General features: G+C 39.6%; 1 protein-coding gene across 16 annotated transcripts in view; it reads right to left on the bottom strand.

Annotated features, from left to right (window-relative positions):
- SETD5 (SET domain containing 5) overlaps nt 1-25,302 on the bottom strand; it is a 79,964-nt gene that overhangs the window by 2,726 nt on the left and 51,936 nt on the right. For 10 of the 16 annotated variants that reach the window (XM_073901610.1, XM_073901611.1, XM_073901613.1 and 7 more), the window contains 9 exons: nt 24,202-24,522; nt 23,545-23,787; nt 18,137-18,266; nt 10,321-10,565; nt 7,310-7,366; nt 4,921-5,391; nt 1,932-2,230; nt 944-1,077; nt 312-400 (listed from right to left, as the gene is read on the bottom strand). In XM_073901610.1, coding sequence (XP_073757711.1) covers nt 312-400; nt 944-1,077; nt 1,932-2,230; nt 4,921-5,391; nt 7,310-7,366; nt 10,321-10,565; nt 18,137-18,266; nt 23,545-23,787; nt 24,202-24,522 — 1,989 coding nt within the window. The remainder of the gene's footprint in view (nt 1-311; nt 401-943; nt 1,078-1,931; nt 2,231-4,920; nt 5,392-7,309; nt 7,367-10,320; nt 10,566-18,136; nt 18,267-23,544; nt 23,788-24,201; nt 24,523-25,302) is intronic. The other 6 variants (XM_073901612.1, XM_073901619.1, XM_073901615.1 and 3 more) reach the window with 1 other exon arrangement.

The following is a 25,302-nucleotide window of genomic DNA, read 5'->3' as shown; positions in this document are numbered from 1 at the left end:
TGTGAATATTTAAAATACCCTACTTTTTCTTCTTCTTCTTCTTCTTCTCCTCCTTCTTCATCTTCTTCATCTTCTTAACCATTTGTTCTTTTTAGGATACCAAAGACAGTAAAATGGCTGTCTCTGATCACTTTATTTATTTTTCTGGCATGATTTATTACCTGAAGGTGAGCAGATGATGACTTATTTCCAAGGCTGCTGAAACTATATGCAAAGGCGGCATCTCAACTGCAAAGGATGGCCAGGATCACAAAATATTTGGAACCCAGAATATACTCCTATGCCCAGAGATGAGCAATTTCTCGTCTCACCTGGTAGCTGTATCTGGAAGGGCTGTAAACGGCTGCTCCTTTAGAGAGTGCTGAGCTCAGTGTCTCTGGGCCTTCTCCATCTGCAGGGTCTGAAAATAATACAAAATCAACTTGGCTTCCTAGAATAAGTGAGAAATAGCCATTGTTCATTCAAATCACCAATGCTATCACCAACCCACACTGCTTTCTTTCTGGCAAATCAGGTGAGTGCAGCATGCCAGAGGGGGCAAATGGAGTGGTTAATTATGGGCGATGTTTTAAATGCCTGTCTGATTCCTGTCTCATTCTCTTCATCCTTCATCAAAATGGATTTCCAGGCCTTTGCAGAGAAGAGTTACAGAAGGTATCTCTTGGGAAAAATGGAGAGAGAGGGAGAGGGGGACAGAGAGGTGGAGAGAGAGAAAGGGAGAGAGACAGAGAGAGAAAGAAAGAGAACACTTAATGGATGCAAGATCTTAAGAATGCTGTAGCCCAGAAGAGTGGAAGCAAGACTGACCTGGAACCTTCCCTCCAGTGGAGCCTAACTACGTAAGAAACTGACTTACCTCAGTCCAGCATTTGGTGAGCACTTAGTATAGAGCCTGGCTCGTGTGTCCCTAAACCTGGCTGGCAGCAGAAGGCCATGGGCTCACCTGAGTCTTTTTCTGTGATGTTACTCTCCCACGTGGGAGAAGGCTCCCCTTTTTGGGCCACCCTCACACTGCTTCGGAGGACCTTGGGGATGCTCCCTCCTTCTCGGAGTCGTTCCACTGACGTGGGAACCATCCTGTAAAAGGAACAGGGTGCAAGTTTATGCCACAAGACTTCAGAGTCAAGAGTCTGGAACAAACAAAGCTCTGACAAAGGCTGTACAATGCATTCTCTTACAACATCCTCTTAGACATTATTTTCTTCAGGACCAATTTTAAACAAGGTATTTTCTCTTGCCTTAAACTATAGAAAAGAGGAATTTAAGGATGTCTGCATTTAACCCCTATTGTGAAATGCTATATTTTTCTCTTCTGTCAAGTCAGGTGCCTGGCACATAGTAGTAACTTAATAAATGCTCTATAGATTAATAAACATCACTCATTTGAATCAGGTCTCTTCTTTCCCAGACTTCATTGCTTTAGTTCAAGATCTCTCATTTGATGCTCAATACTTGCTACAATTTATTATTTATTTACTTATAGTGTTACTTATCTACTGGTGGTCTCCCCTAAACCAGACAAGTCCTTTCAGAATATGTCTTATCTTTCGTATATGCTAGCTGCGTGCAACTGAGACTTCTGTTGTAATTTAAGTGGAACTGATCTCAACGCCTGACTTACCTTTCATACGAAATGAAAAAAAGAAGAGGCAGTGTTAGTGCCCAGCAAATAAAATAGCTCATCTGTGTCCACAACTATATGGCGTCCAAAGGGCTGTTCTGCAGGTTCGGTGGCAATTCTTTGCTTCTGTAAAGCTGAGGGGGCTGGGGGAGGGGTCATGGCTGATACTATTAAATCAGCTGCACAGCATGGATGGCACTGTTGGCTGCCTTTCTAAGTGTTCCCATACATTTTAGGTAAAACTGGGAATGATTCTAGATGTATACTTCCCTCTTGAATTTAATTATTTCAGCATCAAACATAAACTTACCACCTACTGCTGATATTCTCTTGAGGTCTGCAGTGAGATGAAGTGCCTCTGGAATCTGATGGGCTTACCGCCTCCATATGGGACATAGAGGAATGAGATGGGGAGAATTTTTTGTGAGGGGAAGATGGAGTTCGGGTTGAGGATCCCTGTACACCATGGGCACCAGTGTCAGAAAGTGAGTTGCTGCTGCCTTGCCCAGCTCCTGCAGACTTGCTTTTGCTTTGTGCAGAGTCACCTCCCCCACCAGCAGAATTCTCCTTGGCTTCTTGTTTCCGTTTTCGGTACTCCAGCAGGGATACCTGGGAGGGAAACAAGAAGCAGAACTCTCGCTAGACATCATCAGTGGATCACTAGCAATGGGAAAGAAGACGGAACCCTCATAAACTGCTAGCCTGCCATGCAAACAAAGCAGGCACCAACACTAGCAACCCTTCCTTGAGATGTGAGAGATCTGAGCTCAGCTACATACTTAAATCAGTCAGAAATTGGTATGGAGAAGAAAATATGCTAGGAGATGACATCGTTGAAGAACAGTGTTCACCAGCAGACCTCAATCTTTTTTCTACCTTCAGAAAACTGACATCACAGTGACCAAGTAACAGAAGCGTGCTACCAGCAGTCTGCTACAGTGGTAACACCTAGAAAAGGGAAAGGGGAGTTGGGAGCTGTGTAGTTTGAAAAGGCCTTCCAGGTGATCTAACAGCTCTTTCCCAATCCCTAAGAATCCCCTGAGTCAGTTGTTTAAAAAAAAAAAAAAAGAGAGAGAGGGAGACAGGCAAGAAAAAAACAAAAGAAAAAGCCAATGCTTCAGGGCTCTTAGATGCGTTCAATTTTTCAAGATACATTCAGGGATTTATTACTGCTTCTGTCTTACAGACAGGGAAACTAGTGTAAAAAGAGAAAAGAATGATTTGCAGTTTATATTGCAGCAAGCTAGTCTAGGAAATGTACACTTGGAAATTTTTCCCCAACTCTGCCTCATTCTCTCTTGATTGCCTAAACAGAGCCCTCCTCCCTGGCCTGCCCAGTGTACCTCCTCTTTGCTGGTACAGCACACTGCCTACACTGGCTGTCAACCTGTTACAATGTCTTGATTTTTCCTCCACTAAACTGTATGTTCTACCAGGGCAAAGACCAAATTTTTCTGGCTTTTCATCTTTAAAATCCAGCACAGAACCTGACCGACAGCAGGTGCTCAACAATTCTCAAATAACAAATCATGATTTCAATCACTGTTGTACATAATAAATGAAACGAGAAATCCAAAGACATTTTAATTTTTGCTCCTGATGGTCAATGCTGTTCATACAACAGTCTTCTAAACCCACTGCTATCTTATTCCAAATTATCTGCCAGTGTTTCTGCCTTCTATTCCCTCAGGGCTCTCATTTTTCTGTTCAAATGTAAAATATAACCAAAATGTAAAGTAGTACCATCTTATGTAAGCATTTTCCATAGGCAATCTTGGAAGAGAATTCATAATAATAAATTCTGGTAATGTATTTCATTGAAATGCAAATATCAAAAGTCACTAGGCTACATTTCAACGAGACTACTACAGATATCCTGCAATTGTGTGAGACTGTCACACACAAACATTTAACATCTCTAGCCCTGCACAGTAAATGGAAGTTGCCGTGGCAACCCAAAATACTCCCATGCATTTTCAAATGCCCCTAGTTGAAACCCACTGACATAAAAAGCACATTTTGGGCTTTGTAATTTCTTGAACAGGCATTACTTACAAGTTAAGTCCCAACCTGTGCCCAGCAATCTATGGCCTGGCCCTGTTCCAACCATCTCTTTCCATACTCTCCCCTCCTGATTCTCCCCACCTTTCACCAGATACTACAGCGCCATTCAACTGTTTGCAACCACAGTGTATCCCTGCTGCCCACTCAATGGAGTGTCACACAGCTAAGAGTTCCACTCTCTCTTCCATAACATCCTTACCCTTGTTTGTTGGCAGACTGCTTCCTACTTACCATATGAGATCAGCTAAATCAGTGAGTGACCTGTCATCTCTCACTCCACCATCTCTCAAACTAGCTAGGAGTCTCTTGTTTGTTCTCAATGTACCCTCCACATATATGACTAGGCCAGGTTGTGGCTAAGGTGTTCTTACTATATCTGAAGAACTCCTCTGGAGCATCCACTGCCACTGTAATTAATTGCTTATTAATACAATTATCTGCTTACCTCAGTCTCACTTGCTTTAAGCTCCATTAGGGCAGAACTTAGGAAGCAATATATAGCACAGTGGCAGTAAGAGCATGAAATCTGGAATCAGACAGACCTGGGCACTTTCCTGGCTCTTCCATTTACTAGCTATGTGACCATGGCAAGTCACTCAACTTGACTTAATTTCTTCACCTGCAAAATGGGAAATTACCCATCTTACAGGATCACTGTGAGGATATAATGCTAAGAAAATGCTTAACACATGGGAAGTGCTAAATAATACAAGTAATTAGCATTATTCTTTTTCAATGTTCTATCCTTTGATTGCATAGCATGTGTACAGCACATACATGGCAGGCATTTAAATTTGCTGAATATTTGTAACATTTAAATTGTATTAAAACAGTCTTGTCTAAAAAAACAAAACAAAACAAAACAAAACAAAACAAAACAGCGGCACCTGGGTGGCTCAGTTGGTTAAGTGTCTGCCTTTGGCTCAGGTCATGATCCCAGAGTCCTAGGATTGAGCCCTGCGTCTGGCTCCCTCCTCAGTTGGGAGTCTGCTTCTCCCTCTCCCTCTGTCCCTCCCCTTGCTCATGCCCTCCCCCCAACCCCGTCTCTCAAATAAATAAAATCTTTAAAACAAAACAGTCTTGGCTTTCACAGGACATGGCAGAGATCACGTCTTATGTCTGTTTTCCTCACACAGAAAATGGTGCTGGACACATGGTGGTTAGCTCAAATATCTACTGACTTGCTTCAAATATTATTATTCTTCAGAAGGGCCTATATAAGGTAGAACACTTACCTTTTTCCTCTGCGGTGGGTTCTGGGGGGCAGATGGGACTCCTTCACAAGCCCTTTCACCACCAGGTGACATGGATCCACGAGAGAGGTCTTTCATAAAACCATGTTCATATCTGCTGGGAAACCCTTCTGCAGGGGAACAATATCCCCCGTCCAAATGTAAAGGCTTCCTATCCCCTACTAGGGGAGACCCTCGATATAATCCATCTGCTCGAGGCATAGCGTTCAATGGGGAGTAGGCGTACATTAAGTTAAACTCTGTCCGAAATGCCTGGTCCGAGTTCCTTGCAAGGGTCTGATGTCCATCTCCACTCCTGCTTGGAAAGCCAGTCTCAGAGGGGGGCCCGACAGAGGGATGAGGAGCCAGGTCAGAAGGACCTGAGTTGATCAGGGAAGGTCTGTCAGCACAGCTGTTAGTGTTGGAGTCAAGGTAGCCTACTTTTGTCAAGTCCAGGTCTTTCCGGTGACAAAGCTGAAAGAATAAAAATCAACAGAGACATGGAGAAGGAGGTGGGGGAAGGAAAAAGTCAAAGGGCAGAAAGGAAGGGAAATGAGAGGGGCACAGGTGAGAGGTAAGAGGGATGGGGTAAGAAGGATGGAAATACCAGAAAGAAAGCCATTAACATCGGTAAAAGTCCCATGGAGCAACAGTATATACAGGCCAGACTGCTACAGAATGCTGGCCTTTCACAAACTGCTTTAAAGTTTTCTGGATGAGAAGCCTGGGAAAATCAGAATTAAGCAATTGGCCAAATGTGACTATTTTGCCTGCTTAGCCTTTCATCAGGTTTGCTGAGTCACCTTGTATGACATTAAGGGACTGGAAGTATAATCAGGGATTTACCTGAGCCCCATGTATGCTACAGAGGTGAGACTGGTGTCTTAAGATAACTGGCTTCTGGTGTTATTCATTTGTATTTAATACTGATGGAAGGTGGGAGGAGGGAAAAAGGGAAAGAAAGTAGTAAGTAGAAAGTCAAGTATTTAAGTTACTGGTTTAGTAAAGGAGAATGGTATTAGTTAAAGACATCAACCAACCAGTTCTTTACTCACTTTCACTATTAAGTATATGTGCTTCTCATAAAACTTTCTGGCCACTCAATTCTTTATCCTCTGATGTATGTCCACATACCTCAAGACCACTAATGCCCATCACTGCTTTCGAAATGCTGAATTGTATCAAAAATAAACCATATCTACTCTTTGGTTATTATTACCTCCCAACACCAAGATTTTCCACCACTAGGTCAACTATTACTGACTCTCTAGAAAGAATGGTACCAAAATTCCAGATGTCACACCATGATTTCCTTACAAGAGTAAAAAAACACCCAGTAAACCTCTAGTACACTAGAATACAACCTTTTTCGTTTCACCTTGATCTATAAAATACTGATTCAGAGTTTTATCAACTATCACTAAATTTAGCACTAATTTTTTAACTGGAAAGGGGTACAGTTAACAGTTCATTTAATTTCTGAAAGGTTATGAGAGACTACACCTTTCTCTTCAAGAGGAAAAAGTCTCCATGTGGATTCACAGAGTTAATCATTACTACATTTGTCCAAATTTTTTAACAGTTAAGAAACTCTAGCACTAAAATCTGAATTTAACATCTCCACAGTAGTAGGGTGCCTGAGAAAAACACTCAATTGGACATCCTAAGAGATACCACTTGTATGCCACCACATCTCCACTACTACAGAAGGCAGGCCTGTGTCTTAGAAGCCATGGGCTGACTTAGTTTCCTTGTATACCCAGTAAGGAGCTACAAAGAAAACGGAGAAAGCAGAGAGGCAGGACTCTCCCTCTTCTAAACGAGCTGTTCAATCTATCAACCAAAGCCCCAAACATCCAGTTAAAACAGAGCTGTCAGATTAACCCTGAAACAAGACCTAAATCACTGCCTAACTTTTCCAGTATAAACTGATCCTTTCTCAGCCCAAGATAATAAATATCAAAAGATAGCTCCTACCAACTTTTGATTTCAGTTTTCCTTATTTAACAAACACACCTTAGTTGTTACTTTACCAAGGCTCCCACATCTTCAGCTTGCTTTAAACTTGACTTCCAGATTCTATTCTTTAAAAGAACTCTTCAGCCCCCCTCCCCCAAACAACAAACCCCACCACATACACACACACACACACACACACACACACACACACACACACACACACACACACACACACACACCCCTTCATTTTCCTCCATCTACATTGAAAGTTCTGAGTGATCCAGTCACACATGGGAAGATTCATTCAACTTACAGCAACTGACTGGTTGCTCTTCAGCCTACTGCCCATTCATTTGGACCCCCCAGCCCTCCCACACACTCATGCACACTCACTCTCAGCCTCCAAGTGTGATTGAGATGGTGTGATAACTACCTCGGGTGACAGGGACTCGGGCCTATTCGCAGGGGAACTCTCAGGGGAGGATATGTTCTAGAGGAGGGAAAAGCATCTTGTTATTCATCTATCCGAAGTCAAGAAGCAAAACAAAACAAACAAAAAAATAAAATAAAAGCAAGCATAGATGGTTAGCCACAACTTTTTGTGGTGGGGGCAGGGGGAGGGAAAAGAATGCACAGGGAAAATGTTTAACTGCAGAATTCATCTCAATGGACAGAACGACTGGTTAAAAATGCTTCCTGGTGTCCTTGAAAGCATTTAGGGATAAACTGTTTATAATGTTTCATGCTGTAAGTAAACATCTTAAGCAGATAACAGAAAAAATTTAGATTGGTGAAATTGTACACTGTAATTTCATTTGAAATTCTGTTCTACATCTGAAAACAGTTGAACAGCCTATAGTATTTATTACTGATGGGCACCCTACCACTTACTCCTCCACAGGGGAATCTTTTTCTTTTGTCCCACACTTCCTTCTGAAAGTCCTATTTCTCCATTCTCCTGAGTGTTCAGGCTTGCCACCACTGTCCAGGCAAAGTGCTGAGCATGCTGGTGATGATGGGGCTAGGGAGATGGCCAGCTCCTCCTGAATAACAGTTACAGGAGACAGAATGAAATCTAGCTTATAGGCTAGATGGTTTACGGCAATAATCTAACTGGATCTGAACACCCTTACCTACCAATGTTCTCTCAAATTAAAATCCCTTGTACTTTTGGGAACGGGGCGGGGGGGGGCGCAGAGGGGAACATTTCAAGTCCCTGCATCTTAAACAGGCTTCCCCTTAGAGCTTTCACCTGAGGCAGCACTCCCATAGCACTCAAACATGATCTGGACCATGAACTCTGATGGAAGATCTGAATGGTAAAAAGTGGATAGAAAGATGGTGGTAGTTGTGACAAGGATTCAGAGTACTAGGGGTAAGGGAAGGAAAGGGTTCCTAATGTTGGAGACTCTGGACAACTGTGAAATGAGGCTAACTTTATTTGGTGGGCTGGGTAGTGTGTAGACACTGGGTCAGGAAGAGAAGGGAAGGGTTATTCTGGTGTAAAGGAGGGGTTAATTAAGCTTGCCCTCCCAAAGTTGCTTTTTACTCCTTTTCCTTGATGCTTCCCCCCACCTCATGATCTTGTCATGTCTCCTCAACTCCTTCCCTTAGCCCTGGAGACATTTTTCACTGGGATGATTTTCATTTTTCCTTTAAAAAAGATTCTTCCCCAACCAAACTGATCTTTACCTGTGACACCTTTTTGGTATTTCTCTGTGTCATAGTCTTGGATGGAAATAAGGCTTCCTATACTAGAATATAGGAAAGAGCATGGCAGTTAAAATGGTGATAAAGATGGTCAGGATGGTGAAGTTTGTTTTATTGACAAGAAAGGTTAAATTTCCTTAGTTAAATCACGAGACTGGAACAGTGAAAATAGAGGCATTAGACTTTTTGAAGGGATGAGCTATTTAATATTTTCTTTTATTCCCAGTATTCTAACATTATGCTTAGACTATGTGCATCATTAAACTTATCTCTGATTTGTAAAATAAATAAAATACCTTACCCTTGCCAAATGTTTCAGTTATCCAAAATACTACCTGGGATTAGGAAATGCACTGAATGCTCAATTTAACTGTCCTGGAAGGTGATGTACCTTCTAATTTCTGTAATTTCACCTTTTTAATTATAATAAAACCTGCAATGATAAAGTATGAAATCCTATGCCTACAATTTGCTGCCCTCCAGGGTGAATATTCTCCTATGAAATTTTACTATTGAACTCTACTCGCTAACTGAAAAATCAAGGCAATTAGACCAAGTAAAGTTAGTAAGGCCTGAATCAGCTGCTTTACTGTATGGCTGACAAGAAATGCCAAAGTGAATTTGGTAACTTCTCTATAAATCACATGTAACCAGGAAGGTTCCCTCTGCTTCCCCACCATCCCCTTGCCAAAGAGGTTTGCTCCCAAAGTAATCAGTACAGTCTGTTCAGGTATAGATCATAGCTGTTTCCTGCGTTCAAGGTTGTAGCTACCTCCTTCTGAGTTAGCCACTCAAAAGTTCAGGTATTTTTAATCCCTATGATTTCATAAGGGCTGAATAGGTAGGAAGGCATTGGTTAAAGCATTTACCTTTATCAAACAACACATCTGGAGAAGTTACAAGATAGGGGCAGAGCTAAGTGTTTAGTGATCAGAATAAGTTTCTTTTAAGAAGAAGGAAGAGACTGTTTAATGAATTGCAAATCAAAGCAACATGCAATAGATTTTTTTTATACACAAGGATTCTATTCAGTAAACCTATTATCCACATGTGAACACGAGAATGTGATTCAGAATTAACTGTTCTAACAGCTAAGATAATATACATTTCTAACTTAATCCAGAGAGTGAATGTAATAAATATGTCTCTTACAAATACATGTTGTTAGCCTCTTTCTAACATTTCATTCCTGACACATTTTAACAAGAAGGGAGAGTAACCTGGAGTAGGAAAAAAACCCATTTGCCACAAACCATACCCCAAAGCTTTCTAAATCTCTGTTCACTGAGGCCACAAGAATACAAAACAACAGAGAAAGATAACTCACTCATTTAAAGGCCTAGAAAGAAAATCAATCAGTATAATCTGAGCTCTCAGGCTGGTATCATTAGTGGTTACTAGGCAGCTAGAGACCTATTTTAACCAAGGTATGCAGTAAAGACAAAGATGGAGATGTAGCATGCTTTCTACAGTTATGGAGACTGATGTATTACATGCAAAAACAGATGAATGTCATCCATGGTAGAACTATTCCTTTTTGGGGAAGTATGGGGACTTTTGGGGAAGATGAGAGGCTACCAGGTAACCGGTCACACCGATGCTGAGGTTTCCCGTTCTCTTGCTGAGACTGGCAGGAACATGGTCAAGAAATATTTGGAATGATATTATACGAAATGAGGAGGGGCAAATGATAATTTTCATATTCAGCACTCCCAACAAGGAAGCCCAAATCACCTCAAACTGCAGAGGAGTATTGCAGCGACTAGCAGTAGTAAGAGACGTGATTGGTGAGAACATGAGGCTGTATCCATTTCGACACTCCTCTTCTGGGTGAGATGGGCCAGGTGTGGTCAACGAGGGGCTCTTTGAGCCTGGATTGGGAGGGGGTGGTGTGACTGGAGAAAGAGGCCGCAGTAACTTGGTAACATTCTGTTCCATCAGATAGCGAGACTTCCATTTCTTTAATGGGCTCAACAAGTCTGTGAAATACAAAGCTTGGATGAGAGATTGAAATCACAGTTTAAAAGGGAGGCTCTGTAGTAAAGCCATTAATCTCTAGCCCACAATGGCTCTTAATTCCTCTTCTGCCTCATCCCATTGTTATCTCCCGCAATCAAACCAAAAGGCCAAAGAATTCTTTGTCGCACTTAAGTAATTCTCAAAATTCTCTATTGCCCAGAGAATCAACAGATGTATCTGACACTGCTCATGACTGATCTCTGGAACAAATTTAATCTCTTCCAGGGGAAAATATAAACTTCCTTTATTTTTCACATTGAATTTCTAAAAATCTCAGTTCTGTGTCACTTTGTTAAAATCACCCTCTGCTTAATTTCCATATCAGCAGCTCAAGTTTCTAGAATGTTAACTCCGCACTCCTTTTATATATTTCTACCATTTTGTGGCAGCTCTTTCTATAATGTTCTGCTTTAGTAGGAAAGAGTTACACATGATTACCTGACCTATGTATCTGGCCCCTAGTTTTAGAGTGCTTCAAAGTAGGAAATGATTTTTACAAAAATTTCTCCCATTTTCAAAAATGAGGTTGGTACTCTTTTTCTGATTGGAATATCCTACACTTCTTATACTTCTTGGGTCCACTTATAAAGGAAATTACTATCCTATATATTTTAATGACCACTCGGGTCAAAGCACCTATCTCACTTTCTCAGAGGAAAAATCTACTTTTTTCATTTACAGTTAAAAGAGATTTATTTACTTAATACCTACTATATGGAAACCATTGAATTAGGTATGTAAGGGGAGAAGGTCACCATGTATTCTATTTAAGGGGATTTACAAATTTGTGAGGATGAGAAAACATATGTAAAACATGTTTAGTATAAGTTTAAGAACCTCAACAGAGGTGGTAATACTGCTATGTGTTTGTTCGTAAACAATAATTATGCTTTGCAACTCTTAATCTCAGAGTCCTGAGTTCGAGCCCCACACTGGCTGTACAGATTACTTAAAAATAAAATCTTAAAAAAAGTAATTATGCTTTTAAGTGCTTATTATATACCAGGCACTATTCTACTATGTGCTTTTTGTGACTTATGAGATTTAATATGAACTCTATAAATCCATTTTAAAGATGAGGAATTTGATGCACAGAGATAAAGACTAGGTAATTTAGTTTCACTTACATTCTATTTTTTTTTAAGATTTTATTTATTTGAGAGAGAGAGACAAAGACAGTGATAGAGACAGTGACAGAGAGCACAAGTAGGGAGGAGAGGGAGAAGCAGGCTCCCAGCTGAGCAGGGAGCCCAACTCGGCCCTGGATCCCAGGACCCCAGAATCATGACCTGAGTGGAAGGCAGACGCTTAACTGACTGAGCCACCCAGGCGCCCCTCATTTAAATTCTCAATCATTATGTTAAAATATGTCAGATTGGATAAGAAAGCAAGACCCATCAAGGGGCGCCTGGGTAGCTCAGTTGGTTGGGTGTCTGCTCAGGTCCTGATGCCAGGGTCCTGTGATCGAGTCCCGCATCGGGCTCCTTGCTCAGCGGGGAGCTTGCTTCTCCCTCTGCTTGCAGGTCCCACTGCTTGTGCTCTCTCTCTCTCTGACAAATAAAAATCTTAAAAAAAAATATACTGGCCTATTTTCCCTTTATCTCCATATTTAACTCAAAACATACTTCAGTAGAAGGTAGTAATTATCTACCTTTTCCCATGTCAAACAGTACATTCTTCCAAAATCTTTTATAATTATAGAATTATAATTTCTCCACTGATCTGAAATATGACATTTATGCTATTAGTCTTACACAAACTGGGTTTAGTTTTGTATATCTGCTGTCTAAATGGCATTAATATTGACATCCTTTTTACTAAAACTTTTGGGTAATTGCACTTGTTCTACTCTAGCTGTCCAAAATATTTTGGCTATTCTAGCATACTTGTTGTTCCTGTCAGTGAACTGTTGAAATCATTCACCATGCTGACAGTACTCTCCCCCACCAAACAAAGTCAGAATTTTGATTGGTATCGTATTAAATTCATGAGTAACTGAGGAAGAATTCCCACTCAGCACCATGGCACAATCTTTCAGCTACTCAAGCCTTCATTTATCCCTCTTCATATAGATCTGTCACATTTCTTTCTTTCGTTTTTTTTTTAAAGATTTTATTTATTTGATAGAGAGAGAGCACAAGCAGGGGGAGTGGGAGAGGAAGAAGGAGACTCCCCACTGAGTAGGGAGCCCGACATGGAACTCGATCCCAGGACTGTGGGATGATGACCTGAGTTGAAGGCAGACGCCTAACCGACTGAGCCACCCAGGCGCCCTCTTTCTTTTCTTTTTTCTTTCTCTCTCTCTCTTTCATTTATTTACGAGAGAGTGAGAGAATGAGTGAGCAAGAGCAGGGGAGGGGCAGAGGGACAAGCAGACTCCCTGCTGAGCAGGGAGCCAGACCTGGGGCTCCATCCCAAGACCCTGAGATCACGTCCCGTGCCAAAGTCAGATGCTTAACCAACTAAGCCAACTCAGGCACCCTGATTCATCACATTTCTAATCAGGGGTACTCCCCCGTGTTCTCTAGTTTTTGTTACCACTGTGTATTACACGTATTTCTCCTCCCTCTGTGTTATTATCTGCATGTTTGTTTTTTAAGATTTACTTATTTGAGAGAGAGAGAATCCTCAAGCAGACTCCCCACTGAGTGCAGAGCCCAACTGAGGGCTTGATCCCAACTGAGGGCTTGATTCCAGGACCCTGAGATCATGACCTGAGCTGAAATCAAGAGGGGGCTGCTTAACCAACTGAGCTATCCAGGTGCCCCTCTACATATTATTTTTTAACATGTAAGAAAATAATCCTAGACACTATTAAATAATGTAAGAGTGGGATAATCTGCTAACCCATTTAAAAAATTTATTATTTTTTATTGAACTCTAATTTAGTATACAGTATTAATTTTGGTGTACTTGATAATGCATTTTAAGGTTTAATGTAAATAGTTTTCACCATTAAGCATAATTGGCAATTATTTTGCAGAAAGATGTAAAAAAAAAAAATCATAGGTGGGGTGCCTGGGAGGCTCAGTCAGTTAAGTGTCCAACTTTTGGTCTCTGCTCACGTCATCAGATTGAGCCCTGCACAGGGCTCCACACTCAGCACACAGTCAGCTTGAGGTTCTCTCTCTCCCTCTCTCCCTCTCCCTCTGCTCTTCCTCCTGCTCGCTCTCTCTCTAAATAAAATCTTAAAAAAAAAGTCATAGGTATTTTATTTTACTAGATTTTTTTTTGAAGATTTTATTCATTTATTCATGAGAGACAGAGAGAGAGAGGCAGAGGCAGAGGGAGAAGCAGACTCCCCACTAGCAGGGAGCCCGATCCCAGGACCCCGGGATCATGACCTGAGCTGAAGGCAGACACTTAACCGACTGAGCCACCCAGGCGCCCTTATTTTACTAGATTTATCATTAAATTCATATTTACTGTACTATTACTCCCCCTCTTACATTTGGTCTGCTAATAAATTACATGAATATTTTTGAAATACTAAACCATCCTTATATTTGTAGTAGAAATTTCATTTGCTCATAATATACTTTTCTTTTGATATTCTTACAGACTCAAGATTCAGATCACTGAAATCTAATTCAAAAGTAGTAAGATGCTGTGTTTTGAGGGGGTTAGTTTGATAAAATGAATAAAGGGTGAAAAATTTAATAATACTGTGTAGTATATGCTATGTGCATATACTATATGAATATATATGCATATAGTATGCTATGTGCACCCAAAAATATGTGCACATAGCAAATAAATTTTACCACTCCTTTACTGCTTGAAATCCTTTTTATTCTCTGTATTTTTGCAATTATTAATAATTCTTTAACTTATACTTTGTACAAAACTTTTTAGTCTACATTTATTTCTGTAGAACAACTACTAGGTTAAGTAGTATTTTTTTTAAGTTTATTTATTTAAGTCATCTCTAACCCCAAAGCGGGGGCTGGAACCCATGACTCTGAGATCGAGAGTCACATGCTCTACTGACTGAGGCAGCCAAGCAACCCAGAGTATTAGCCTTTTTAATGCGTTATGTTAAATCTTACCAAATTACTAGTAGTAGGGATATTACTCTGTCATTTTTATTGCAAATCCTTTCTCTCAACAGACTTCTCTATTAACTCAGAGACAATACAGACACAGAAACTTTATTCAAGTTTGACTTAAAAAAATTTTTTTTGAATGTATCTAGAACTTGCTTTGGCAAAGATCTAGTTCTTTTCAATCCCCCAAGTAAGTAAAAATTCCAGAATAATTTAGCAAATATTTCATTTAATTAAGACCTGTTTCTGGCTATTCTATCCCATACATACACATACGCTCAGGCACCAGTACTGTCCTAATTTAATTACTAGCTTCCAGCTTCATATTAGAAACAAGTTTTGGGTTTGAGAGAGAGAAAGTGAGCGAGCAGGAATCTTAAGCAGGCTCCAAGCCCAGCACAGAGCCCTAGGTGGGGCTTGATTTCACTACCCTGAGACCATGACCTGAGCTGAAATGAAGAGACGGGTGCTTAACCAAATGAGCCACCCAGGTGCCCCTAGAAACTAGTTTTGTACCCCTAGGGAAGGCACTACTTTCTCTTTTTATTTTCTTCTTTTTTCTTATTTTCATGTTTATTTTAGATAAACTTCATTTAATCAAATTCCAAAATGAACTAGTTTGATGGGAACTATATGAAGCTGGGGGTGGCAGTGGGGGAGATATTACAGTTATAATTTCCATTAAGGAATATAGACTTTATCTTCATTTTCTCAAGGCTTTAAACATATTTCTCAGCCATGGTTTACTCCACATGTTCCACTATGGTTATTCCTAGGCAGTTTCTTAGTTTTGGTAAGTTTGGGAACGAAAAAATTTTCTTCATTTTCTTAGTACATAAATGCTATTTTTTTTAACTGATTTTATTTATTTATTTGACAGAGAGAGACACAGCGAGAGAGGGAACACAAGCAGGGGGAGAGGGAGAAGCAGCTTCCCACTGAGCAGGGAGCCTGATGTGGGGCTCGACCCCAGGACCCTGGGACCATGACCTGAGCCAAAGGCAGACGCTTAATGACTGAGCCACCCAGGCACCCCTAAAATGCTATCAATTTTTGCCTATGTACCTTCTATCCAGTGGTTTTACTGAACTCATTAAATCTGAGTTTTTCAGCTGATTAAAGTTTCCTAGGTACATAGCCACACCATTTACAATGAACGTTATGCCCTCCCCTTCCTGAAGAGCAATTTAATTTTTATTTCTATACAACTTCAGATTTTAGGAACTTAGAATCTTTAATGTACCCTAGTATCTGATCTAAGTTCTGTAAACATTTCATAAATGCTCGACAATAAAGAGTATTTTGTGTGGAATAATGTTAGTAATAATTCCTTTTATGGATTCGATACCATACTAAGCACTTGACACACATTATTTAACTTAATCTCATACAAGCTCTATAAAGCAGCTATCACTATTCCCATTTTACAGAGGAGGCTCACAGATGCTTAGTAACTTGCCCAACATCATGTACTTAGTAAAGGGTAGAGCTGGTCTTCAAATTCAGGTCCACTGGATTCTTTCTACTATACCAATACACTTTCTTCCCCCAACCCCGGGGGGGTGGGCACACGGGTGCAGGGGAGGAGCAGGGGGAAGGAGGGAGGGGGAGAGAAGAGAATCTTAAAACAGGCTCCACGTCCAGCACAGAGCCTGACGTGGGGCTTGGTCCCACAACCCTGAGATAATGACCTGAGCCAAAATCAAGAGTCGAGTGCTTAACCAACTGAACCACCTAGGCACCCCCACTTCCCTTTCTTGATTAACATCTCCTTGGTCTTTTTGAAAAAACTTAACTAGCAAATAAAAATAATCCCTCAGGATTTACACTAACTTGCAACTATATACCAAGTCATTCATTTGACTACTGCTTGGTTTAGTTAAATATTTTCCTTCTGGTTATGTTGATCCTTAAGGGCAAGGTGTATCCTTTGAATGTTTCTCACTGTTAGAGATGAGAGCAAAAATTCAATAGTTGGTGACTAATGGTCCTAATTCCATTCCAACCGGGGCATGTAGTAACAAAGACACTTTGCCTATGAGTCTCTGCTGGTCCGGACATGAACTGCTATACAACCTCCATTTCCCAACCTCAAATACAGAAACACAAATGCAAACGTGTATATGTACATATACTAGACAGAAGATTTCATTTAAGTTATACTCTCACCATACTGTAAAAGCTTCCAATAAACTGATAATATTGATGGAATTCTGGTATCAGCATTTCTTTATATTTATCTAGTTTGAGTAAATCTTCCTAATCTTTGATGTAGAAGAAGAATAAAATACTTTAAGAATAAAGGTAAAGAAAAGATAAATAGTATCATTTATCTTCCAGATGTTCTACACTGGGATTTTATTATCCTGGGGTTACACATGTGAAAATTTATAAGGTATCTTCCAAATTAGAGATAGAAGAATTAACTAAATTTGAAAAAAAAATATTTTTAGTAGCTTACTTTTTTTTAAGATTTTATTTATTTATTTGACAGAGAGAGAGAGAGAGCACAAGTAGGCAGAGCGGCAGACGGAGGGAGAGGGAGAAGCAGACTTCCTGCTGAGCAGAGAGTCAGATGTGGGGCTCGATATCAGGACCCTGAGATCATGACCTGAGCTGAAGGCAGATGCTTAACTGACTGAGCCACTCAGGCGCCCCTAGTAGCTTACTTTTTTCCACATATATTACATCATATTAGCTATAATCTTACATGACCTTTAGCATCTAATTTATTTTTTTGGTTACATAATATTCACAGAATTGATTTAGAGATAAACTTATGGAAGTCACAGAGAACTTTTCAATTAAGCTGAAACTGGCAGGAGAAACTTTGGTAAAAAGACTGGTGCCCACTAAGTTAGCATCACAAGTTCATGCACCAGTGCTCTCAACTGCAATTCAATTAAAATTACCCTGTAAGAATTACTGTGAAAACCAATGGACCAAATGATTTTTTAGGACCTTCTAATTTAAAAACTCACAAGAACTTTATACTGAACTCAAAGCCATGTCTCCTAAAATATTTTACACTAATTGTGCAAGCCCTTTTTGAAAACAATAACATCTTAAAGATTTCTCATTTACTTCATTCACCCCCTGCCCTTCAACCAAGCCCCACCCAGCTCAAACATGTGTAATCTTTATTGTTTCCTCAACAATGACCCAAATCTTTCTTGCTTATTTCTCCTCTTATAAACATGGATATAGATTTCCTAAACTTACTACTTTAAACGTATCTAACCTTTTTATAACCATTTCTGCTGTTATCTGTACACTGTCTAGTTCCTTCTTTGTCGGCGTGGGAAAACTGTTCCCTGACTTGAGCTCTCTCTTCCTCTGTAAAGACAGATGTAAAGTAACTATTTAGATAAAAATGTTCTTTTTTTTTTTTCTATCAGACTGTTCAAATACTCAAACATTGAATTTTTTTATGTGGACCTGAAATAATCATTGCTTATGTATTCAGGAAGGTTTGAGATACATACCTGCATTGTCTTTGCAGATACTAGAAGAGTTACTATTCTCATTACTTTGGTATAGGTGCTGAGTTCTAGTCTCTTGGGGTACAGATGATGTTTGAGTCATCCCTTCTTCCAAGGCTTGCTTTATCCAGCGCTACAATGGGAAAAGAACCAGGGAATTATCAATAATCATTTAAAACTAATTAGTAAAACTATTTTAAATACATTAACCAGATCATTACATATCAACTGGTGAGAGATGCACTCCAACACACTCACTGAGTTCCACAGTCAAGTATTTTTTGCCTTGTGTTTCAGCATATGAGAATATTGCCCCATCAATTCTTTCTATGGGGCAAAACTGAGAAAATCTGCATTATACAATAATGAGATCCCATCAAAAAACCAAAACCAGTAAAAAATGATTACTATTCAACTTTTCATATTGCTCAGAATGGGGCAAATGGGAAGAGATTAAGAAATCTTAGCTTTCATTTGATAGAGAGACTTTGATCATACAGGATAAAACTAGTACATAAAATAAATGCCTAAAAGGAAGATAAAAGATCTCTTAAGAGTTGTCTGCCTTGTGCTGGGGACATCTGAAGAGATAATAGAAAAGATTCACAGGAAGACTTTGGATGAGAATAAACAGCTAGCTCTTCAGTACAGGTACAAAATACTTCCAAAAGGTCTACTCTCAGATGGAATAACCTGTGAGTTTTTTCTCCCTACTAAGTACTTTGGTTGTATTAGGCAAGAATAATGCAAATCACCAGAACAAATGAACTTCTGCAGAAATCAAAAAGGGGAAAAAGTACAAAAGAGCTCTCTAATCAGTCACATTTTTTTGTAATGAATACTAGAATCTAAAATGATGAAATATAAATTTAGGTCAGAAAGTGACCCTGCAAAGATTAGGATATTAAGATTATTCATCCTGGGGAAGAGAGAAAATTTCTTACCTGTAATTGTGTTCTCTTAAGATACACAGTTGTAGGTTGCTCACCACTCTGTGGCTCTCCTGCCCTGACATAAGACAGATCGAATTTTGATAAACATCAATTTCTGAATCAGACCCTCCCCCAAATAGGAAGAGCAAATGGTGATTATAATTTTATACCTTTAGAGAACAAGTATTACAGGTAAGTAAATATTCTCTTCATCAAAGAGAGCAAATAGATTTACGCTCTTAGAAACTTAGGAAATAATCATTTCTTAGGAAATAATGTGAGGAAAATTTCACCAAGAAAAATTTTAGATCACGTAAATAAATGGCTTTGTGGTCTACCAAATGAAAGCAAAAATAAAACCGTAAACACGAGGCAGTAAGAGTGAATAAGCATATAAAAAAGAGATATCAACAATCAGTTGAATCATATCAACACTTTATGATATGACAAGGTCTGTGAAATGCCAAAACAAGACCAAGAACGAACTCGCTTATACACAGAATACTGACGTCAAGATGAGCTGTCAGGACCATAGCACCTTACAACTTAGAAGAGACCTTGGTAGTCACCTTGTCCAAAGCACTCCCTGCACAGATGGGGAAAATTAGGCCCAAGAGGACAAAATGAGTGAAAAATCCTTTGTTACAGATACCTTTAATACAAGCTTTTCTTTTCAGAGCAGATGACAGGACTCACTTGGGGTCACTGTGCTTTCCTCCAAGAGAAGATAATTTCTTAAATTTCCAGTGTCAAGTAGATGCACCCATAAAAGAATTGACATTCTGGATCTGATGACTACAAAAAGGGAAAATAAAACCAGGACAGGGGCATTCTAAGGAATAAGATGCTGCTATGGTTAGCTATAAGGTCAAACACAGCAAATATGATCAAACCCATTCCTCCTGGCCCTTTTGTATGTCTATGTAATCTTTTACAGCCGATAAAAAAAAAACTTGAACATTTGTTTGTTAACTAACAAGTTCCAAATAACAACTTTAGATACCTTCAGCACCTCAGGTCTGGCTATAGTTATTAGATCAAAAGGATACTTCCTCCTTCTCCAAAACTCTGTGTAAGAGTTTTTTAGAAGCTCAGAGATAGGTGAGAGAAATGTTTTGATGAGTCTCATTACTATGGGAAAGAAACAAGGAAGTAATTTGAGTTTTGGAGTCCAAAGATCTGGACTGAAACTTGGCTGTGCCTCTCACTAGCTGCCTAACTCTGGGCAATCCATCTGAGCCAAAGTTTCTGAATCTATAAATCAAGGCCAATAACCCAACTTCATAGGGTTGTCATGAAGGCTAAGTGAGAATGCATATGAAGGAAGCGTGTAGCTTATCACTAGGCGCACATACTCAGTGAGGACCTGTTCAAACTGAGTATGGAGATACACAGATTATATAACCCCCTTCTGTATACACAATAAAATACCAAGGCAAAGCAAAATGTTTCATTTTCAGTTAGGATGGTTTTCTAAGAAATTTGGAAGACCAAACTCCGCCCCCCCCCCCGCCCAACACGTTATTATACCTACAAAGTAAAAGTTTAGAGAGGATTTAGAGAGAACAAGGAAGGACACTACTGAAAGGCTTACTGGCTACTCATAAAATCAATGTTTCCATTCTAAAATAAGTGAAGACCCAATACAAGATATACCAATAATAATGTGCTTTTTAAGAACTATGATTCAGTATAATTTAGAAACTCCAGGGACATCAAAAATGTTCTGTCAAACACTCTTAAGAATCTGGATGCAAATATACAACACGCAACTTTACATGGTTTTTAATTTGTGAGGCTTTTACATCCTTTAATCAGTTAAGAAACAGTATGCCTATCAGCAATAAACACTGTTCTAACTAATCCCATGGAGGGTGGTTTTTCTCATCTAACATATTCTTCTCTGAGAAATTTTTAGAAAATTATTACAATTTTGTTGAATAATGCAGATCTTCTTAGGTCCTACACTAGGACCTAAGTGTCCTTTCTAACCAATCTAGAAATAACTTTTCCATCCCTACCTAGAATAAAACAGAGTTCAATTTCTAGATAAAAGACCCACAATTCCATTAATTCTGTGCTATAACAAGTGAAATTTTTATTTTGTAATATAATCTGGATATTACATATTTGCTGTTATATGCATATACATACATATAACAGCAAAGATTAAAGCTGTGACTTAACCTAATTCAGATCTTAAACTTAATTTTAAAAGACCCAATTTAAGTAAGATGATTCTGCTAGATAACTCAGCATACATATCCTGAACTCTTCCCGAAGACTAATATGACATATAGAGATAAAAGTGCCTGAGCACAGCCTGCAGAAAACAAGACTAAGGATGGTCAGACACATTTGGAGACTAAAACATGGATATGAGTTAAATGGGATTTTTATCTGTTGCCTGTGGAGATACAAATATGAGCTATAGATACAAGTCCTAAAACATATGAAATAAAAAGTTCTAAGAAATGGATTTTCTCTCAGATTTGAAATCAAATTCCTACTTGTTTTTGGTTTTTACAGGACTCTGCTAGTTGGAAAATCAAGACAGGAATAGAAAGATTATAACCCGGCATCAGAATGATTAAGGTGGCATTTCAAAAGGCTAGTCCATAATGCTTACAATCCAGACTTCATTATTAATCTGTACTAAGTAACTGTCTACCCTTCTCAAAGGACCAAAACAGGAGATCCTACAGTCTGGCTTGGTAAGATGCTTCAACAGTTAACATCCTTAGAAGTCTAGTATTATGTCCAGCCAAAGACAGAACAAAAGGAAAAACCTCTCTCATATATATATTAAGTCATCACCTGACTTGCTCCTCCAAACTAAAGACCATTATCTGCACCTTCTCTAATTGTTCAATAGCACTCAAAAAATGTAGTTAAGATTTTGAGCTGTTATTCTTCATGAGGGACTGAGCTAAATGTAATAGGAAGATTAGTTTTGCATGCCATACCAGAGTTAACACAACTCTCCAACTGTTACAGAATAAGGTTAATCATAATGCTCATCAAATGCAAACAATTTTTTTCCTTCTCAGATGATCTCTGAGATCCAAAGTAAGTGACTTGGTGTAAAAATTTATCCCCAGAGACCCAACCCTCTTTTATCACTTAGGCAAATCTCTATCTTATTTTTTTCTTAAGAAAGATCTCACTGTTTTTATTCTTGACACCTGGAAGTTATTCATGTGATTGTGTTATCTACAAAGCCTCTCTTTTGGCAAAGATCTCATGGTCAAATTTCTCCTTACGGGTTATTCTACTTGGGAATTTCCCCCAAATAAACCATTAAATGACTCAAATACTTAGGTAAGATGTGCAATTAGGAAGACTTTCTTCAATGTATGCTACCCATTCAGTGGTAGTGCCCTTCCTTTGTGCACAGAACCCTGTTGCCCTCCTCCCCTCCATATCCCACACCACTTTATCTCATCTTTCATACCCCCCACCCCCAAGAAATAATTTCTGCTCTTTGGGGAAAGAGAAAAGCTTTAAGTTTGGAGGAGTCAGGGAAGACCTGCCTGGAGTTGGAGACTTCATCACATCAAATAATCTACATGCAGCATCCTCATGTACGTGATGCCAGTGGAGGAGGGCAATGGCAGACACTGAGGAAGGCAGCCTGAATCCAGATCTGAGGATAAGAGAAAAGGGTGTTCCAGGGAACAGACTCTACCTCAAAGGAAGACCAAATGAAAGGGTGTCCTAAACTTCTAGCAACACACAAATGACATTATAGGTCTGAGGGAAGTGATCTATTCCCAAGAGACACCTTCGGAAAATATGCAGGGCTTCTGGGAATTCAGAAAGAGAATTCCAAAAACAACCATCAAACACTACTGCCACTAGATCCAAAAACAATATATAACTAGAGAGACAGTGGGGAGAGGGGGACAGAGAGAGAAAAAAAAGAGAGAGAGAGAGAGAGAGAATTTTACAGTAGGTTCCATATTTACTAGGGAATAAACAGTCCAACTTGTTATTTGATCAAGGAACAGAAAATGCCAATTATAAGAGGACCTTTCCTCTACTCTCACTCAAATGATAATGTAATTAAATTAATTCAAATCACAATTCAATCATTTTTTACTTATGCAATATTGCTCTAGAGTACCTGGGGCCCAATCTCACACAGTAGTCACAAATGGACATATTAACCAATACCACAAGAGCACACACAAAACATCCCTCCCTACCCAGTCATCAACTGCTGTGTGCTCTCAACTCAGTACTTCAAGGGCTCTCGGAAAAGACAACAGTGAATCCTCACAAACTGAGTACCAAAAATGCAGTGTATATCCCACTTCAGTCCTACTGACTCTTGATGTATCACTATTCATGGCTGAAGAACTAACTCATTATAAACTCACATGGACAAAGAGTGGCTGTCTAGAAAATATGTTAGATATGTCACAATTATAGGCATCCTAGGTTAAAAAAAAAAACCCCACATAAACACAGACATACCTTTTTACAGGAGCTGAAGGTGCCATCAGGCAGAAGGGGCCTTCGACGTCTCTCAGGGATAAAGGGTGAGCCAAAGCGAATGTAGTGTTTGGGGGTGGTGCAAATTAATGGGGAATGGATAAGACCGGGTAACATGTTCAGGGTTGTTGCCAGTACAGTTGGATCCGTGGTGATACGTAAAGGGCACTCAACAGGGCATTCTTGCTTCTCTGCTTTGTCATTCAACCATTCTGTAACTAGATACTAAGGTAGAAAAGAGATCATTAGTTGGTGCTGCAGATGTAAAAGCCAGAGGCAGCAGCGTAGCTCACAAAGACAAACCTCAGCTAGAAACTAGGACAGAGGTAGATATAGCAGCTGCAGAGAGTATGAACTGGGCATTCAGAATGCAAGGATATCTTCCTTCACCCTCTCCATGATCATTAAGGGAGGAATAATTCCAGTTATCAGCAATTTAAGTTCTGCCTAAAAGTTAAGGGAACAAAAGAAAGGTAGTAGGATGGTTTTAGCTTGCTGCCTCAAAGCTCTTTATCTACAACTTTTTAATCTAATAATACTTAGGTGATTTTTTTTTTTCCTGGGGATTACAGGCCCTCTCACCATACTAAGACATAGCCCTTGCCAGACTAGACTTATGAAGATGTATTTGTGACTTACCTTTTTGGTTTTGGGGTATTTAGGTGCAGCACGGTTGACATGGGATCCAGTAACTGATACTACAGTTGGGTCAGACCCCATTAATAGCCTGTTTTCTCCTGAACTGTCTGTATTTCCAGCTTCAGTAGGAGTTACAGAGCTGTTATTTCCTCCCTCTTCCAAGGCAGCTTGTGACAACTCCGCCTGTTGTGCAATGGCCTGCTTCTGACGCTTTAGTCTTTGGGCTGAACTGGTCCGGTACCGAGAAATTCGACTCTTCGGTCGGGGCCTAGAAGGCTTTGCTGGAGGTGGCTTGGGGATTGGTTTTTCTGCAGCAACATCCTGTAATAGCAGAGTGAAATGCTTACCAGAAATTTCTTTTTTTTCTTTATTTGTTAGTTGTTTATTTATCAAGACAAACTATTCCATAAGCCAGTATTCGTGTTTCATAGTTCAGAACACAGGTCAGTGACAGACTTCAATGGAACTCAACCCAAAGAAATTCTTTACATTCCCAAATCACTTTGCACTCTGAAAGATACCAGCCTTCTTCATCTCCTCAAAATCTTTCATGGAATCATAATTTCTGTAGAAATCTGCATATGCCTTCTTTCTTGGTTCAGCCACAGCAAACTTATAGAAAGCTGCAACCCCCAGGGATACAGCGAACGCTCCAACAATATGAAATCGCAGACGCTTGGCCAGAAGGCCTCGCATCTGAGGTTTCGTCAAAGCACTGGAAGTCATGGTAGTTATTCTCCTCAACACCAACCTCAAACCTAACGTCCTCCCTAACTGATACAGAAATGGACGGCCTTACCAGAAATTTCTTATCAGCAAACATTCTATCTGGTCTTCTATTCACTTTATGCATTCTGAATATTCAGTATTTAGAAACACTAATCTCAAATGTAATCCTTAAAAAACTTACACAATCAGCCAAAGAGCCTGTAGGTAGATGCCTATTTCTTTACTAATAAGTATTTATAAAATAGGTCAAAAGTCAGCTGAAAATAGCTACCTAATTTTAGGGTTCTTAGCAGGGGAGGTAATTCCGTCCTTTGTTTCTTTCCCAGGTACTGAGGTTTTGCTTAAGGCTTAGAATTCATGGTCAGGGTAGGG

The sequence above is a fragment of the Callorhinus ursinus genome, unplaced genomic scaffold (assembly GCF_003265705.2).
Source record: "Callorhinus ursinus isolate GAN/ISIS: 27379988/994484 unplaced genomic scaffold, GSC_fseal_2.0 scaffold15, whole genome shotgun sequence".
Lineage (NCBI taxonomy): Eukaryota > Metazoa > Chordata > Mammalia > Carnivora > Otariidae > Callorhinus > Callorhinus ursinus.
Note: the sequence above shows the minus strand (reverse complement) of the source record. Positions and strands in the feature narration are given on the sequence as shown.